This window comes from Camelus ferus, chromosome 23 (genome assembly GCF_009834535.1).
Source record: "Camelus ferus isolate YT-003-E chromosome 23, BCGSAC_Cfer_1.0, whole genome shotgun sequence".
In the NCBI taxonomy this organism is placed as follows: domain Eukaryota; kingdom Metazoa; phylum Chordata; class Mammalia; order Artiodactyla; family Camelidae; genus Camelus; species Camelus ferus.
This window is the reverse complement of record NC_045718.1, coordinates 10,099,490-10,118,791: the sequence shown is the minus strand read 5'-3', so window position 1 is coordinate 10,118,791 and position 19,302 is coordinate 10,099,490. Positions and strand designations below refer to the sequence as shown.

The window sequence follows — 19,302 nt, the reverse complement described above, 5'->3', positions numbered from 1 at the left end:
GTGTCTGGATTATTTAGATCAGGATTAGGGCTTCTTAGAGGGGATACTGATTTTGTTGAACTTTTTTTTTTTTTAATTTCAAGGTATTTTATTTAGTTAGTTATGTACTAAAGAATAGTCAGTTACAACGTGTCAGTCTGCGGCGTGCAGCATAATGCCCCAGTCACACGTACACTGTTGAACTATTACCACCACCTCAGATGCACTTGTGTGTCCTTCCAGTAAATTCTAATGCCATCACTCACTGGCTGTGACTACTCAGGCTCGGGGAGGATTAAATGGGCGTTAGCAGAGCCGCCAGACAATGCAGATGGCTTGCTTTGTGTGGAGTATCTGGTGGGTGGGGTCAGGAGAGCCTTTCCCACGCAGTGCCACAGGGTTACACAAACACTTCTGGGTTTCTGGCGACCCGAGTGCGGCTCCTGAGTCACGAAGAGACTCCATCTCCTCTGATCACAGTCTGTTGCTGATACTTTGCTTCCAATATTCTTTTTTTCCTTAACTCCAAGGACTGTTTTGAGTTTTCCAATGTCTGGCAGATTGAGGCACGAAGGTACAAGTGGACCAAAAGAGGTCGGTTGGAGGTAAGAGAATCTGATTTTATAATTTGGGGTAAATCACTTGAAACAGGAAGGCGGGGAGGGGAGAGAATATCTTTGCTGTGTTATTGTTGAGAATTTTACTATCTTTTTCACCAAAGATTTAACAGCAGAAGAAACAAATACTGTCATTTCCCATTTGCATTTTATAAATATTGGGATATGTTTAGATTTGGTAATAAAGATATTAGGAATGACCCGAGCCCTTTGTCTCCAAATTGGAAGACAACTTTTTTCCTTCTTTTTTTTTTTTCCCTTAAGACAACTTCTTTTCTTGAAGTTGGCTTTCAAATTAATATAGAATGCTAACTGTGTAGGCTATGCGGTGTGAGAGCCACTCAAGGGAGTGTGGAAAGATATTGCTCCCAAATCTTCCCATCTCTCTCTCTCTATTTTAAAAGTACTTCATATGTCACTTTGAAGGAGAATTTTACCTTTAGAGTCAAATTCATGATAGTGCTGCTGGGGATAAAAAGAATAACATACTTAGAGAATGTTCTTTTTAACAACACTCTGAGTTGGCCTTAAAAAGCAGGTCCTCCTGAAATATTTTCAAGATGGTTTTCTAAAGATGTCAAGAAATTTGGCTTGTTAAATACTTTATATAAAGGATTTTTCTTCCACAACAAACGAAGGTGGTGCCACTATTGCTGAATTTCTCCAGGGAGGCAGTAACAGGCGGCAGCGCAGGGCGCGCCTCTGGGATTACCTGACTTGGACGCACGCTGACTGTAGCTCACCAGAGGGCTGTGTCTAAAAGCTCGTTTCTAAGCTAACTGTTTGGAACTCAAAACCTTGATATTAATTGGTGAAGCTCACAGCCTACATGAGCCTAGTTAAGTTGTATTAAATTTGAAGCATTATTACAGGGGTTATTTTTGAAAGTACCATCCTAGAGGTGACAATACTGCTTCCCACTCCAAAGGGGGACGAGCTGTCAGGGAAGGCACTCCTGGGTATCAGAGTCTCTTCATTTCCGTCGAAGGCATGTTTCCTCATGGATATGGGGTGTGAGTGGGGGCTGGGGGCCCAGGGGTTACCTTTGCAGTTACTATTATACATTGGGAAGCAACACAGTTGGCTCACTAAGGGCCTGAACTCACATTTCCCCACACCCCTAACACATAAGGATGGGTAAGTCAGGGACCCTCTGCAGACGGGCTGAGGAAGGTGGATTACTAGGTGGATAAAAAGCTGTTTATTAGTTCATTTTTACATGATCGTATAATCAAAACTAATCAATCATGATGTCTAGTCAACACTTCGACTGAAATTAATGAAAGATTTAGAGTGAAAGATTTTGAAAATTATTAAAGGCATTTGAGGGCAGTCAAGGAAGTGAGCAATACTCGGGGGTGGGGGTGAGGAACAAGGAAGGTAGCCACCAGAGCCACCTTTCATCCAGAGGGGGTTTGTTACACTGCATGAGCTTGTGGACTTGTTAGTGTGGCCGGAGCAGAAGTAAGGCCCTTCCTAATGTGGGAGGTCCAGTAGGCCACCCGTCAGAGAGAAAAGTAATACAAGCTGAAAACTAAATGGCTGACTTAACTGAAGGTGAGACAAAGCCAGAGAAAGAATTAAGGAAAAGGAGATATTTATGAAATTATCCAGAATTCAGCCTAGAAAAAGAAAGAAAAAGAAACTGTGAAAGACATGTGAAGAGAGTAGTAAGGAAGGCAGAGAACCTGTGTGTGATCAGAGATCCCGAAGGAAGGAGGAGAAGGCGTGGGTGCAGCATCTCCCAGAACCGACGAAAATCACCCGTAGAGTCAAGAAAACCAAAGGAACCAAGGAGGATGGAATAAAACAGAAACTTCATCTCGATTGTCATGCTAAGTGAAGTAAGCCAAAAAGAGAAAGAAAAATACCAAATGTTGTCGCTCATATGTGGAATCTAAACAAATGAGACAAGGGAACTTATTTACAAAACAGAAACAGACTCACAGACATAGAGAACAGACTTGTGGTTACGGGGCCAGGGAGGGGGAGTGGAGGGTAAGTCGGGAGGCTGGGATTTGCAGATACTAACTACTATGTATAAAGTGAATGAACAGCAAGGTCTGACTGTATACCAGTGTATACCGACTATATGTTCAATACCTTGTAATAGCCAATAACAAAAAAGAATATGAAAAGGAATATATATATGTATGTGTGTATAACTGAGTCACCATGCAGTACACCAGAAATTAACACACTGACGTTGTAAACCAACTATATTTCAATTAAAAAAAAAACTCAGGCAGTTAAGCACACACACAAAATCTTCACGTCAGTGCTTCACTGTGAATCCAGAAGACTAAATACAAATGAAAAATCTTAAAAGCAGAGAGAAAAGGCAGATCACACTTCAGATTACTTTCAAAATTGTAACTAGAGATGCTAGAAGACGGTGTAATGACATTGAAAATATACAATTTGGAAGTCTTTATCATTTTGCAAGAATGGGAATGAAATGCATACATTCTTCATCCAAACAGAAAGTGAGAGAACCAGTCAGCAGCCACGGCATGTGTTTTAGGCAGAAGGAGGGCGATCACAGATGGGCGATCTGGGACTCAAACAAGAACGAAGAACAAAATAAGCTGTAAACTTCTGGGTGAATCTAAACAAACATCGATGGCCTACAACAACATCAATGATGTATTGTAGTCTGGGAGGGTTCTGACAGGTTCTTGTATTGTTTGGCAGAAGGGTTGACATACTGCTAAACTCTGGATTTAATCAGATAAATTTGCCTGTTAAAATTTCTAGGATAATCACTAACTGAATAGGAACGGAGCACATAACTTCCAAACTAGAATCGAAGAGACGAGGATGCATTAAAAAAAAAAAATCAACCTTAAAGAAGGCAGAGGTGAGAGAAAAAAAAAACCGACACAGATCTGGAGAAAACAAATGGGAAGTACAACATTAGAGAGTAGAAATAAATTCAAATTTGTCAACAATTATAATACCTGCAATGGTCTAAATGTGGGATCTAAGAGTCAGTGATTATCAGACGAGATTAAAGTCACAATTAACATTTCTTAGATAAATCTAATGACTTGCAAAGGTTTGATGTAAGAGGATGAAGGGAGGTACACTAATACTAGGTAAATGCTAATCAAAAGAAAGCTGTTTAGATACTAAGGCAAAAGCACTGCTGGAGTTTAAGACAGTCACAACAATGATACGTCTACCAGACAGATGTAATAATTATGAACCGGTTTGCATATGTTAACACAGCCCCAAACTCTAGAAAGCAAAAAATGAAAGAACTACAAACTGAGGTAAGACCAATCTACCATCCTATTGGGAGATTTTAATTCTTCTCTCCCATTAATCGAATTGTGTCAAGCAGATGCAAATCCAGTAATGGAAGATGTCAACCACACAACCATAAAATTTGATCAAGGACATATTTTTAGAGCACTTACCCAAAGCTGCAGAATATATACACACAAAACAAGTTAAAATATGCTCAAAACATTTTAAAAGATTACTAGCTTATAGACGATGTTCTTTGAGAACAATATAGACCAAAGCCTTTGACTACTGCAGTCCTGAAAAATGTTAATATCAATTGTCAAGCAGAAAATTTTCCTGAAATATGATCTTGGGAGACTTTAATACCAAACTGAAGGCTTGCCCTTTTAGACTTCTCTACCAGTCATGTTAGAAGTTCTACCAGAAGAGAGTACTGCTGAAATTTTACTACTGGTTTCAATAAACATCTCACCAAGATAACTGTATACAAAATTCTTTTTTCAGTAATTTTAAACAAATCAGGCAAATTGTGTTCATCTGTGTTTCTATTCCTTTTAGCTCAGTAATATCAGAATACAGAATAGACAGATAAACCTCTTACTATGGTCAACCTAAAAGCTGGTTTAAAAAGATTTGTATGTACATGTGTAGTATTTCCCTCTCATGTACTTAAACGGAAAAAAAAAATATATATATATATATATATATATATATTATGCAGGGGTATGACTGCCACTTAAATCCCAATGAATGGTTGGGGAAAACAGCTGTGTTAATATTTCTTCAGCACAAATTAAAAACTCCTGAAGCAGGCATCCTAGGTAGGCTGGCTGGCTGGCTGGCTTTCTTTTCTTTTCTTTTCCTTTGGTTCCTTTCTTTGGAGAAGAATTAATTATGAAAGGGGAAGTTTCAGACATTTAGTGACACTTGGAGCAGAAGTGGTTTTTTCAGTTTACAGATTTTTTTCAAGGCTTTGGACTATGGTAACTTCTTAGGTAGAAAAGAGTTTTATTTGGGGAAAAAATGATGTGGTATATTTTACCTCATAGTGAAACTGAAATCCACATAATGATTTCTCAAAAGATCACACAAATTGGTAGCACTTTTAAACTTGAACATCATATTGTTCATGTAATGTACAAGTAATAATTCCCATTTTACAAATGTAGGAACTGAGAAACTGAAGTTGTATGTCACCCCAAGTCAAGCTATGACAACACATAATGCTAAATTTTTTTTATCCTCCATTGTGTCCTGACATCATTTTTGACTGTTAGGTCTGTGGCGATGCAATATGTCTTGTTTTGTTGACCAGGTAACAACCATCTTTGGCAAGAACGTTTAAGATGGGTATAATTGAGTTTAATTTTAGGTTCTTGATTCTAAATTCTTTATTTAACTCCCAAGACGTCTTGTTTGACTTTTATGTCTCATGACTCACACTCTTCATACCACATTCGGTTTCCTCTCATCTCTTACCTTTTGCATGAATAAACTCTGAAGCAACCCCTATTTGGATAAAATCCACCGAGGCCATGTGTCAAGGGTGGTAAGTCTTCTGCGGAAGATCTCTGCAGCCCAGCCCTGGACGACCTGACCTTTCGAATGTCCATCCTGAGGCTTTTCCTCTTCTCTTAGTAGATCCTAGATAAGAGGCAGCAGATCAGGGAGGGAGGCGGTATAAGGTAGAGGTCAACTCAGCATTAGGTGGCCTCCCTCTGAAGTTCAGCGTTACCACTGCCCACTGGGTTGGCTTGGCCTGTTTCTTCGTCTATAAAATGCTGATCAAAGTACTCACCCAGTAGAGTTACCCCAAGTACTGAGACGCTGCCTATAAGCTGTGTGCCCTGAACTAAGGGCTCTGTGCACTTTAGCTCTATCTTAGCCCCTCTGGCTCCCTGCTCTCCTCGCCCTCTGAGCTCGTGGGCTCCCAATCCACGAGGCCTGTCACTGCCTGAATGTGTCCCCAAGGGAGTCCCGGGCCGCGCTGCAGCCCGTGGTACAGGGAGGTCCGTGTCCCATGTGTGCAGGCAAGATATTTTGCTCCTTGACAGGCCTATTTGGCAGGTGCACACGTCTGAACATTCCTTAATCAGGAGGGGGCGGCTCTGGATTTCCAAGCGGTCACCGGGCCCAGCCGGAGGGAGGGGGAGCAGGAGCGTCTCCTGGAGCTCGGATTTTGCAGTGTGAAATGGAGTGAAACGCCCCAAACCCACCGCGAAGCTTCCAGCAAACGCTATCGATGAACGCTCGGATTCCGGGTGGGTGCACACGGGGCGGGGAGTCCTGCGGGGCGAGGTGCTTTGTCAGTGACTCTGCTTTCCGGAGGTGGGTGGTGGCGGGGAGGTGGCGGCGGCGGGGTGGTTTGCAGCCCTGACTGGCCCCGGGGAGAGTAGCCGGCGGGTCCGGCGCTCAGCACCCCGGGGCACCTGGCGTTCCGGTTGCAAAGCGGCCCGCGGGCCATCGGGCGGCCCCCGCGCCCCCCGGCCCCCCAGTCCCCGCGGCCCCCCGCCCCCGCCTCCACCCCCCTCCCCCGGCTCCGGCCCGCGGGCAGTGCGGCCCAGGTGAGGCGGCCCCGCGCGCCCGGCCCCGCTCGGGGACTTCCTGGTTCGCCGAAGGTGCAGGAACTGAGCGGCCCGGCGCGCGGGGGGGGGGGGGGGGGCGGCGGCGGCGGCGGCGGGACGGCGGGGGCGGCGGCGCTGTCACAGAGGCGCGGGGGCGGGGCGGGGCGGGAGCCCGGGCGCAGCCGACGGGCCGGCGGCCGCCGCTGTGACTCGGTGCCCGCGGCGGCCGGCGTGGGCGGGCCGGGCCGGGCCGGGGGCGCGCGGAGCGGCCCCGCCGCGACATGTAACCATGGACTGCAGGACCAAGTGAGTGCGCGCGGCGCGCGGCGGGCGGCGGCGGCCCCTGCCCGGCCCGGCCCTCGGCCCGGCGCCGGCCCGGAGGAGGCCTAGGCCGCAGGCCTGCGGGGCTGGCGGGGCCGGGCGGCCGGGGCGGGGGCCGGCGCGTCCCGGGCCGCGAGCGTCCGACGTGCGGGCCGGGCGCTTCTCGTCGCGGCTGTGTTCCTGCCGTGAAACCGGCCGTTTCCCCTGGAAGCGCGTCTGTCAGCGGGTCCCGGGCTTTCCTGCTCTTTCTCTTCCTGTGAAATTAGAGGGATTATCTGGGCGCCGGAGCCCGCAGAACGGTACCCAGTGGGGAGCGTTCTGGTGTGTTTGCTCAAGCATCCCGCAGGGCGGGTCTTCTTCAGGTCATTAGTTAGGTAAAAAGCTACGTGGATGTGTAGTGATTTGGTTTTGGGGATGGTAGAGGCATGAGTTTTATATTTTTTTCCCCCAGAAACTTAGTTTGCAAAGAATTCTTTCTTCCCCTGCCCCTGCTTCACACCCCAGAGTGTAAAACAATGAGTGTCACCCCCCATGAATTCATTACTAAAATAATGAATATCCGGTGTGTTTATACTAGTGTGAAAGGCCTTTAAAATTCCCCACTATCATGGAATCAGTATTTAATTTTTACACCTAAGAGAGGTTCTAAAGGATATTAGGCAAATAGGAAAATTTTGTAAGCTAGAATTGTTTTTTCGGTGTTTGACATCTTGGCGGTGGGGGGCAGGCTGCGGAGGGGGCAGGTATGTAACTTAGAAAGTACACCTTTTGACGTTAACTGAATTATCAGGGAGGAGGTCACCTGAATCCAGATCATTTTCTTTGAAACAAGTTAACTAGTGGGAGCGCTGAGGAAAAGTATATTTGCAAATCAGTTTATATGGCTTGTCACTTCCTATGTTTCTAGATTCTTGTAATAATTTTTTTAAAAGAGTGTTATTTAGAAGCCAAAGCTGGCATTAGTTTCTTGAAGGAAGTACATACTAAAAACAGCCCATGTACACAGACACTAAGATGTCCTGGAGGAATTACTGAAATATATTAACACTTTGGTCACATGGACATTGTGGTATCAGACTTTGCTTGATCTTTTATCTTTTGGCAGAAAGAGATTAAAACAGAACTGTTTTTTTCTTTAAAAAAAAACCAGAACTATGTTTTTGAAAAACGTCTCAATAGGTTTCAATTCGCTTTTTGAATTTAAACCAAAGACTACGTTGAACACGTGACAAGTTAGCAAAGACATTGATAACTTATGAATGAAGCAAAGTAACCTTACCGCTCCTAGTGGGAAAATCTAATACTGAGGCAGATGTTCAGTTTCCCCGAAGGTAACTGACATAACATAGGGCTTTTTTTGTTTTTTGGTTGGCCTTGGAGCAATGTATAGTTTGGTACTTTGAACATGCTTATGTACTGTAATTACACCTCAATAAAAGCATATGCAGAGTATCACGTTTAAGGAGCATTGTAAGTGTTCTAAGGTGGGTGGTCGAGGACAGGGCAGGTGGAACCAGGTGTTCATTAACCTCTGTACTGCAAGTCCTTTGAAGGAAGCCTGAGAGCGTGCTGTCAAGCTCTGCTGGTAGGGACAGTTAGGGACACTCAGGAACGTACTGGCTTTACAATTTTGATTCAGTAAGATAGGCAATGCTTTATATTCATGCAGCTCTTAATACTTTATAAAGTGCTTCCATTTATATTATTTGATTTGTGATCCTCACAGTTATTCTGCGAAGCAGACAAGGCACTTTATAGGTGAGAAGACAGGTTCAGAGATTCAGTGTTTTTCCCTAAGTCTCAAAACTTCTAAGACTCAGCACTCTTAAGTGGCTGAACTAGGAAAACACTTTTATTTCTTCTACATTGCGGTTATAGCATTACATGGAATAGAGACAAGAACAAGAGTAGTTTTTAGGGTTAAGAAAATATAAACTTTATTAGAGATGCTTAACTATTTGTCGTGGGACATAAATGTAACAAAGTTCTTTTTTTTTTTTTTTAGGGAAAATCCAGAAAGAACCTTTGACTTGGTATTGAAAGTGAAATGTCATGCCTCTGAAAACGAAGGTACGTGTGTTTTGTTAATTCAGAACAACTGCTGTTGTAGATACCGGGACATGATCGTATCAGGGTAATACTAGTGTTAAATGTGTGTTCTCTGTCTGGTGTCTCAAGTTCCGGGAATGAAATAGATGCCAGGTCTTTGCTGTGAGACGGTAGGAGTCATGGATGGTATCCGTGCAGCCTAAATTTCAGTGGTATGTTAAGGACATGGAACTTACAGCTTAACTTTGCTGTTTGTTGACAGAGTTATTGCTAGTTTTAGTGGATGCATGCCTTTTCAGTTTCTTTCATTCATTTTTGAAAATTTGGCTCCGTTTTTAAGCACTAGGGAAACATTGCTCGCCTGTTGAAATGAGAGCCACACCAGTTTGCTTCAGATGTTCCCCAGATGCACATGTTTCCCAAGGTGCCGCCTCTGTAGGGTTTTCTGCAGGACGGTGGCACTTTCAGAGGGCGGTGAGCGGCCACGTGACATTACCTGTGAGGGTTTCAGCTGCCGGTTCTACGTGATTTCCTGAAATGATGAACACGCTTCAGTGTCATGATCTCTGTCAGTTTCCCCCACTTGGCTGGGTGTGTGTGTCCGTGGCGGGGACGGTGGTGGAGATGAGTGAGGGGTGACTCCTCCGGCTTATTTCCTTCTTACCGTATGCTCGTGTCATCGTTCCATGGGTATCTCCAGTGTGTGGTGTCCCTGGCAGTTTACGTAGACCCTGGATAGCGTGATGATTCAGCGTGGGACTTTGTGGAGACCAGCTGTCCCTTCTAAAGCCTTGGTGGAAAGTCTGCTGACACTCTTAGCTCCAGAAACTGGCCAGCAATTATATGCTCTTCAGCAATTTGGAGCTGCGCACCTTAAAATAGAGGAGCCCCGCCCAGCTATGGTGACCTGGATGGGGCTAATTTTAGGTAGGAAGTCATGCACGTTCCTGGCCCCACCTGCCCTGCCTGCTGCACCTCTGGCCTGTTTGAACTTCAGCTGTGGTCAGGTTTTTTCCTGGGCAGGAACTGATCCTAGGTTGTTGGTGAGCTTTTTCGGATTAAAAATGTTATCTTTTGTTGTCCTGGATGTATTAAAGTTGGTCTGTTTACATCTTTCCGGGCTCAGATAAGGTCTCTTTGGAGACTCAAATGGATGCATTTTTTTTCAGTTCCAATTTAAATCTATTCTATAGTGTATTTATGGTACGAATGAATCTTCAAAATATCTACCGTAACATCAGCTAATGTGCATGGACGGATGCTGACCTGATGTGTTCGTAAAGCAGGCTGAATTCCTTCGAGAAACATGGTTTCTCTATAATTTTTAGTGCATGCTAACGTGGTCTTTTTCTTTTCTTTCCTTTTCTTTTCTTTTCCTTTCTTTCCTTTTCTTTTTCTTTTCTTTTTCTTTTCTAATGGAGGCACTGGGGATTGAACCCAGGACCTCGTGCATGCTAGACATGCACCCTACCACTGAGCTCTCCCCTCCCCTCCCCAATGTGGGCTTGATGACAGGTGGGCCTGCCTTACACAGCACCTGATCTGTGCGTGTCGAGGGGCCCTGCCTTCCCACACAGACCCTGAGGGTGCTCCTCCTCACCTCCTCCCTCGGCCTTTCCTGTTCTTCAGGAACTGGTCATTTCAGTTTGTTATTTTCTTCTGTCTTTTTTTTACCTTCTTGCTTTTTTGCTTTTGTTATTGTTTAAATCACTACTCATCAGAACCATCATCATTTGCATTTTAACAGTTTATCCAGCATGATGAAGTTGGAAACATAATAAATGGTTAAAATAAACACCCTTGGCCTCTCTGTAGGTTGCCATTAATCCATTCTACCCAGGTATTCTGTGAAAATGGCTCATTGATAGCAAATTCTAAAGATTTTTTTAAAAGCTAATTTCTGCTGTGTAAAAAGCATTAACAAGTACTCTTTTTTATTGTGACTTGAATAACATGAATATGACTAATATTTTTGGGTCTAACAAGTTGTATTTTTTATGCTCTAAAAAGTAACGCTACTGTATAGCATTGGAATAGCAGCAGTAAACAGCGGAGAACAGCAGTGTCAGGACACTGTGTATTTTTGAGTTTACAAAATTTGTAGATCCCATGCTCATTTTTTAAAAAAGGAAGAAGTATATACAATGTATGTAAATGCATGCAAAAATACACAGTAAAGACACTAGAAGAAAATACACCAAAATATGGACTATGAGTGACTCTGGGTAGTGGGATTAAGAATGATTCTTTATCTTCTCCCTTTGCTTCTCCAAGTTTAAATTTTTGTCTTTAATAAATATATGCAATTTTGGGGAAAAAAGTAATGCTGCTCTATAACTAAAATTTTATGGCAAACTGAGAGTTTGGTGTTTTTAAATTTTAAAATTTTCTGCTTTACTGACCAATATTAAAGGGAAAATGTCTAGAATTATTAAAGAAAGTTATTGGAATATTCTTACTTAATTGTAAATAAAACCTATTTACTTACGAGTCTGATACGTGCATCATTTAAAGCAGGATACATTTCTTTCTGCTAACGTTTAAATGAACATGGATGACATTCTTATGTAGTAATAGGACTTGTGAAACAAAATGTGTAAATTGGGGTGCTTTAGAGTACAAATATAAAACCAATTTAAATTGTAAGAAAACTTGATGGTTCATATTAGAGAAGTCAGGAAAGTAGGTCAGCAAAGGTCTGGATTTTTTCTGCATCCCGGCTCAGCCACCCACGGTAGCTGTGTCATCAGAAGGCTGAGCTTCCTTGTGGTAGTAGGATGGCTGTCAGATCACCTGCAACTCTGCTTCCTTGCTCATCACTCTGGGGATGACAGACACTGGCTTTGCATGGCACTCCCTTTAGAGCCAGAAAGTTTCTTCCCCAGAATCCCCCAGAATATTGGGTCCTGGTGGCCCAGGTTGACGTGGGCCTGACCATTCCTAAAATCGTCTTTGGTGGGGTAGTGGTGGGGGAGTGAGTGGCAGGATTATTGTCATAAATTTACTAAACAACGGGCAAGGAATAGACGCTGGGAAATTAGTTAAAATGCTCTTTGCAATTCTCAGAATATTGGTTTATTTTTTGAATATTGGTTTATTTTTTGAATGAATTGTTTATTTTTCAGAGTATTGGTGTATTTTTGATAACTGCTTGATCCAGTAGAAAATGTGTTGCTCAGGGTAAACTTGGTTTATGCTAAGATTGGGACTATTACACTAAGTACGGTATTTGGCATGTTTCTCATTTACTTTTTAATGGAGACGTTTCTCTTTGTCCCAAATAACTTAGGTCATAAATATCTTCAGAGATAAGTTATTATTAGCTAAGTTTTAGCTGGTAGGCGGAAATGCACTGCCGAAGTGTAGCTTGGTGCGGCTGGCTCTCGTAGGTAATTCTCTTTATCTTATCTGTTGCTGTGTAGACTTTTTGCAAAGGCATTACACTGATTTTTTGAAAACAGCACGTTTTAGAGCACTGGGGAGTCATTTCATGTGAAGGGCCCCACAAATGTAAACACTGCTGTGAGCAGGGTCGATAGTGTCTCCCTACGGTGATGGCAGTTCCCCTGGGTGCTGGTGGGGTCCGGCATCTTCCCACGGGTGTGTTCCTGGTAATGTCTGCTTCAGCTGCCAGTCGGAGAGTGAGGTGCCAGCACTTCCATCTTGACGCTCTCCCTGTTAGATTCCCAGACTGACGGCAGTCATCACCCTTTGCTGTCTTTCTTGCTTCCCAGCCAAGGGTGATGGCCTGGCCCCAGTTCCCGTAACAGATCTCACTGTTACGGTGCTTCCCCCAGTGAGAGTCGGGACCACGTGGGGAGATGCTGGAGTATAAGCTGTATGTGGTGCAGGTGCTTTTTTTTAAACAGGGATACAGTGTCTTCCCTGAAATTAATGCACGAAGCAAAATCCACATGAAAGAATTGCTGAGCTCTTTCCTCGCGGCACTGACGCTGACGCTCGTCTTTTTAAGGGTTTACATCTCCACATTCAGTGACTCTTTGATCTAACAGTTCTGCTTGTTAGTAGTTTTCAACACGTCTTTTAGGAAACCTTGTTTTCTTTGAAATTTCTCTTTAGCTAGAAAAATTTCTCTTAGGAACAAACCCGTCTTTGCTACTGACTTTCCATTTTTATCAGCCCGTCTTTGTGATCTCTAGCTTATGTGAACAGTTTAACTGTTCTTAAATCAGAAACTTAGGCCGAAGAATCCTAACTCAGTCAGTGTCCTCCATGCTCTGAAAAAAAAAAAAAGGTGTATTCTTAAGGGCACTTTTGCATTTGATAAGCTTTTGTCTATAGGGACCCTCTTTACACAGACCTGCAGCCTTTTCCTCATGCCTGTGTTCTGGCGCTGCCTGTGTTCTCATAGGTATGTCTAATACAGTGGTAGATGCACATGCAGATTTATCTTAGTGTCTGGCATATTTAGTGAATATTTACAGAATGGTTAACAGAAATTGGACCAAGCATCGTGCCTGCCCATCCGTCAGATGAGTGCTGATCACGTGAATTCACAGAAGCCGCCCCTGTAGAGGTGATCCTCAGGGTGCACTGGGGTGACGGTAGCGGGGACATCAGCAGTCCGTGACATCTGCACCAGAGTGTTTGGAGCTCCTGCGCTCAGGCTCTCCCGACTCAGGACCCACGTCTGCTCTGCCCTGTGCTTATGTCACAGGGTTGGTCTCTGGGACAGTTGCTGTGTGTGTGTGTCTGTGAGGCTGCCGTGACCCCCAGTTACGCCCGTCCGCAAAAACCCGAGGGAGCCCTACACCTGGAAGGTGGAGCTTTGGTGAATCATACACACAGGAGAGTGTTCAGGAGACCTGCCCTGTTTGCTCAGAGTGGCCGCCGTGCCTCTGCTCTGGCCTTATGTTCATGAAGGAGCCCTGAGTCCTTCTTCCAGGTGCTCGAGGGTGAATTAGAGTCATCTGGCCTGAAAGTTCTATCTTTATGTCCTACCTTGTTGAAGAAGGAAGAGAACTTATTTTCATATACTTGCTAACCAAGGACGTTTTAAAGTGCACATCCAGTGTTAGCAGTAGACATTTTTGGGGTACTTGACGCCAGCAGCCATGGAGGTATTTTAGATAACAATGAAAATCAAAGGGGGCTAAATGTGAAGTGTGTTCTCAGTCAGTTCCAAAAGCATCTTTCTTCCGTGGAGATAAGTTTTAATATTTAACATTCAGAAACTTTTCCCTCTTTCAAACTCCTCAGCTTTTGCTAAAGGTCTACTGTGGAAACTAGGAGAGGTTTTTGCTTTGTTTTGTTTTTATTCCAAGTAGGAAGCGTTCAGGACAGCTCTGAGGACCTCCTGCCGTGGGTGGTGCTCCTGTGCTGGTAGGTGGGTCGGTTTTCCTGCCGTATTTATTTTCAGCACGGTTGGACTCTTAGTTTATACGAATTAAGGATGTTAATGTATTCCAGGTGGTGATTTAACTTTATCTTTGGGAAAGGGCGTATTGTTTCCCGTTTCTGCGGTAGCCAGTCCTTGGCCTGGTGGGCGAACTTGCCAGAGGCTCTCCTGAATTGATTTTCTAGGGGTCTTAGGCCACGTTGCAGAGGAGAACAGTAGCAGAATAGAACTGGAGGTTTCCGCACGGGTCACCCAGTGCAGCCCACGAGAGGGGAATCGCTGTGATGTCTTTTATAACTCGCGGGCCCTGCTCTTGCCATGCAGGCGCTGTGCTGGGGTCATCATGCCGCCCTGTGATGCCCAGAGGGTCCCAGTGAGCATCACACAGGCCTGCCCACCACTCTTCAAATAACTTCTTTAAGTAGGTGGTGTTGCTTAATGTATTTATCTGATTAAAGTAATTCACAGTAAGGTGTGAACAGCCGATAGACAGCCCTCGAGGGAGCATTTTAATTTTAAAGAAAGCCTTGTGCACTTGACTTAATTAAAAAGATGCAGCTTGCTGGGGTGGAAAGATCTCTGAACTAAGGAGCGAATGTCCTTCTGTCAATTTCTATTTTTTTTTTAACATTTTTTAAATTGAGTTATAGTCATTTTACAATGTTGTGTCAAATTCCAGTGTAGAGCACAATTTTTCAGTTATACATGAACATACATATATTCATTGTCACATTCTCTTTCTCTGTGAGCCACAAGATCCTGTATATATTTCCCTGTGCTACACAGTACAATCTTGTTTATCTATTCTACATTTTGAAATCCAGTCTGTCCCTTCCCACCCCCCGTCCCCCTGGCAACCACAAGTTTGTATTCTATGTCTATGAGTCTGTTTCTGTTTTGTATTTCTTTTTTTTTTTTTCATTTTAGATTCCACATATGAGCGATCTCATATGGTATTTTTCTTTCTCTTTCTGGCTTACTTCACTTAGAATGACATTCTCCAGTAACACCCACGTTGCTGCAAATGGCGTTATGTTGTCGGTTTTTTATGGCTGAGTAGTGTTCCATTGTATAAATATACCACATCTTCTTTATCCATGTTCAATGTCCATGTTGATGGACATTTAGGCTGTTTCCATGTCTTGGCTATTGTAAATAGTGCTGCTATGAACATTGGGGTGCAGGTGTCATCCTGAAGTAGGGTTCCTTCTGGATATATGCCCAGGAGCGGGATTCCTGGGTCATATGGTAAGTCTATTTCTAGTCTTTTGAGGAATCTCCATACTGTTTTCCACAGTGGCTGCACCAAACTGCATTCCCACCAGCAGTGTAGGAGGGTTCCCCTTTCTCCACAGCCTCTCCAGCATTTGTCATTTGTGGATTTTTGAATGACGGCCATTCTGACTGGTGTGAGGTGATACCTCGTTGTAGTTTTGATTTGCATTTCTCTGATAATTAGTGATATTGAGCATTTTTTCATGTGCCTATTGATCATTTGTATGTCTTCCTTGGAGAATTGCTTGTTTAGGTCTTCTGCCCAGTTTTGGATTGGGTTGTTTGTTTTTTTCTTATTAAGTGTATGAGCTACTTACATATTCTGGAGATTGTCGAGTCAGGTTTTATCATTTCCCATCTGTGTGGAGACTCTGGTTATGATTTGTGATGAGCAGCTTTAATATGTGTGTGAGTGCACTTAGAGTATCTGTGCAGTGAATTTCATTAAGACGTTTTTTGTTTGTTTGTTTCTAACTTCCCAGTTAATGAAATAAAGCTGTAGCATCATGGTCACAATGCCTTATTTACTGATTTCTCTGATTAGGCTTCCAGTTAGATGTATTACAGGCATAGAAATACGCACTATTCATCTGATGTTTGCAGTGTGTCAGTAAGCGTGCCGAGAGCCTACCTACCCTGTTCATCCTCACTACAACCGCACGGAGTGGGGACTGTTACCCTTTTCAAAAAGGTGAGGAAATGGAATCTCAGAAAGGTTAAATAACATGCCCGAGTCACACAGCTCGTCACAAGGTGGGGGGGCTGCAGTTTGAATCTGTTTTTCTGATTCCAGAGCCGTTGTGCTGTGCTGCCTTTAAAGCAATCATCTTTCTAATAGCATTGAATTTTTCTTGGTGGCAATTTTAGAAAGCCACCCTTTTAGAAAATCCCTAATTCTAGGCCTGACCAGAGTTGTCGTGATATTATGTGACAGTTTTTAACAGACATCAGAAGACGCCGATGAGAAGAGCACACACACGGCAGGAAGTGTTCAGCCTCTTTCCATTCATTCATTCAGTGAGTGATTCTGGGCGCGGGTACGTGTCAGACACAGATGCAAAGCAGTTGAGAAGAGGACGTTCTCTGGGAGGGAGTGTCAGTCTCAGTCAGTGACGGTGACTGTGCCGTGAAGGCTGTGGTGGGGCTTGCACGGGCATAGCCTGAGCTCCAGGGGCGGGGCACCGGGGACCGCAGCGGCCAGAGGTGGGGGAGGGTCCTGAGGTGACGGAGGGAGGGACAGCCAGAGACCTTGTCAGAAGTCCGTGAGTGCCAGGTGGTTATCTCTTTCTAAAGTTAGTTGTTGTACTTCTTTTCCAAGATCTTGTGCAAATAATTAAGAGCAACGAGTTAAAGAATGTGAAAAATAGTATGTGTATCACTGAATAGCTGTGCTGCACACCAGAAACTAACACAGCATTGTAGATCAACTCTAGGTCAATAAAAAAATTTTTAAAGAGAATATATTTCTTTTTGGTCCAAATACTTCTAAGTAAGGACGATGGTTAAGAAGCGTTCTCTCTGCTACGACATGAGCTGCCTTGGCAGGGGTTGTTGGGTTAGTTTTGTTTGCTCAGAGCCTGAAACAGTGTCTGATCCAAAATATGTGTTCAGTGAGCATTTGTTCAACTGTTGAAACACAACTTTTAAGGTCCTAAGATGGCTTTTAGAGAAGAGGAATGGAAATTGTGAAGGGTATTGGGAGATACTGTTATTCAATTTATTTCTTCTATAAAAATCAAACAGCTTTATCAAACAGGTGGAATCTGTGAGAGTGAAGCTACCAAAGTGGACAGTGTAAAAAGAAGTTGCTGAGGATAAGTATCCTCCTGCTGCTTGCCTCGTGGCAGGTATTTTCTGTCCTGAACTTGGTCTTTGTCACCCTGACTTGTGCCAACACTGGATTTGAGGTTTGTAAGGACGAGTGTCTCTTTGGATCTCTTGTAGATTTTCAGAGGGTGTCATCCATGTGGACGATGTTGAGTAATTACTTGTTGAACGTGGTGCCCTGTTATTAAGGTGAAATTATTAGTAGAAGGTTGTGCTCTGTTTCCAACACCTAGTTTAGATTTCTTAAATCTTTTAAAAACTTTAATGTAAAGAACTTTGAAAGGTGACAGATTTTTATCATCACAAGTAATAGGTGCTTTAGTTAAATTTTTTTTCGAGCAGAACTGTTGATAAACCACAGGCTCTGTGATTCAGTAGGCAGAACTGGTGAAGATCAGATAGAGCCTTTTCCTCTTTCAGTTCCTTCTCCTTTATCATCTGAATCTGAAAATGCAGCACACAGCTGTCAGCTTAGTACCTCTGATGGTCTTCTGCAAATGTATAAGCGTCCAGAAATTAGTCATTTCAAAAGTAATTTTGTCTTGGTTTGGTAGCAGAAATGCACCAGCATAAAGATGTGGCTGGTGTTCAAATTTATCATTAATTAACATGGAGCAGTCCTTTAACATTCTGTCACCTGAGGAGTTGTAAAATTTAGACTTCAGATTAGTTTTGATGAAAGACTATTTTAAATAACTTAGGAATTTGTGCAGAAAACATTGGTTGAAATGAAAGACACATAAGTTCAGACGTGTTTTAATGCCCTGGCACCCTGTATGTCCTCAAAGTCTACACACTGAGAATACGTGGAAGTGGTTCAGGAGGGGTTCTGAAGTGGTTTTTTTTGTCTGTTTGTTTGTTTTTTTGAGATTCCAGTGTATTTTGGATATGATGTTTGGAAGAAGAAGTCGTGTAATATTTGGGGAATTTTTTTCAAGGTCTTGTTTATTGTTACTCTTTGATATGAATTAAAATGGCCTTTTCTATTTAGTAATTATGAGCGATTAGTGAGTTTATTTTCAGAAAATACTGTTATCTCTTTTTATTTTGTTCTTATAACTGCAGAAGACATGAGCACTAAGGTTTGGAGCTGTAGTCTTGCTGTGGAGCGTGTGGTTGGTGCTGAGCATCTGCAGAGCGATGAGTACCCTTCAGGAGCAGCAGAGTCTCCCCAGGGTTGCGTGTTGGTGTGCTCCCTGCGTGCAGAATTGTTATGTACAAAAGTGCCAGTTTCCAAGTTTTTAATGGTTACTGTTGTGCTTATTTATAACAATGTTTACTCCAAAAAGCAGAAATATTAAAACAGATTACTAGTTGAAAGCCAAAATTTTAATTTGTAAATATCTACTTCATTTTTAGCTTAACAGTTGAAGACAAATGAATCTACGGTGTAATCCTGTGTGTGTGGCATTGCTCTGCATTTGGTGTTTGAGGCTGAGGTCACTGTCCAGAGTTCTTTGTGAAGCCATTGTAAAATCCATTTACTTACAGTTTAACTCAATTTGGGAATTTATAAAATCTAATTTTTTGGACTCATTTCCCTCAGATATTATCCAGATTGGCAGCGACCACTTTGTTTGTAGATGGGTGGAAAGGAGAGTGGGGGTGCTCTCACGTCAGACATGGTGCCCAGGCCTTGCGCCCCACCCCACGGCTCTCTTCCCTGTGGTGTGGGTTCAAAATGGCCAGAGAACCGACAGCGAGGTCCCGGAACATGTGCGAGTCACCTCCTCAGCCGTCACAGGGAGACTGAGTTAGGTTTACCGTGGTTTACAGTTTGTATTTTTATGGTATTTTAATTCTTTGAAAATGCATGCTTTATATTATGTTTAATATGTATGACAGGTTTAACATACATAGTTTATATTTACTTGAAAACAATTTTAGATGTGACTAGAACTTACCTTGTTTGGGTACGGTTGAATTCAGTTTGGTTAGAACACAAAAATTATCCATGCATTACTATTGAGGGACTTGTCAGTTCTTATTCTGAGTTGTAACTCATAATTCAAAAGCTAGGCTTGGGGAGGTAGTGACGGTGCTGTTGCTTGGTTGATGG

General features: G+C 43.2%; 1 protein-coding gene across 4 annotated transcripts in view; it reads left to right on the top strand.

Moving 5' to 3' along the window:
- Positions 1-241: 241 nt before the first annotated feature.
- Positions 242-19,302, top strand: part of DENND1B (DENN domain containing 1B) — a 213,049-nt gene continuing 193,988 nt past the window's right edge. The window contains exons 1-2 of one of the 4 annotated variants that reach the window (XM_032466802.1): positions 242-584; positions 8,739-8,803. In XM_032466802.1, the coding sequence (XP_032322693.1) occupies positions 529-584; positions 8,739-8,803 (121 nt within the window). In that variant the 5' untranslated portion in view covers positions 242-528. Of the gene's footprint in view, positions 585-6,568; positions 6,719-8,738; positions 8,804-19,302 lie in introns of those variants that run through there. The other 3 variants (XM_014564682.2, XM_014566635.2, XM_032466801.1) reach the window with 3 other exon arrangements.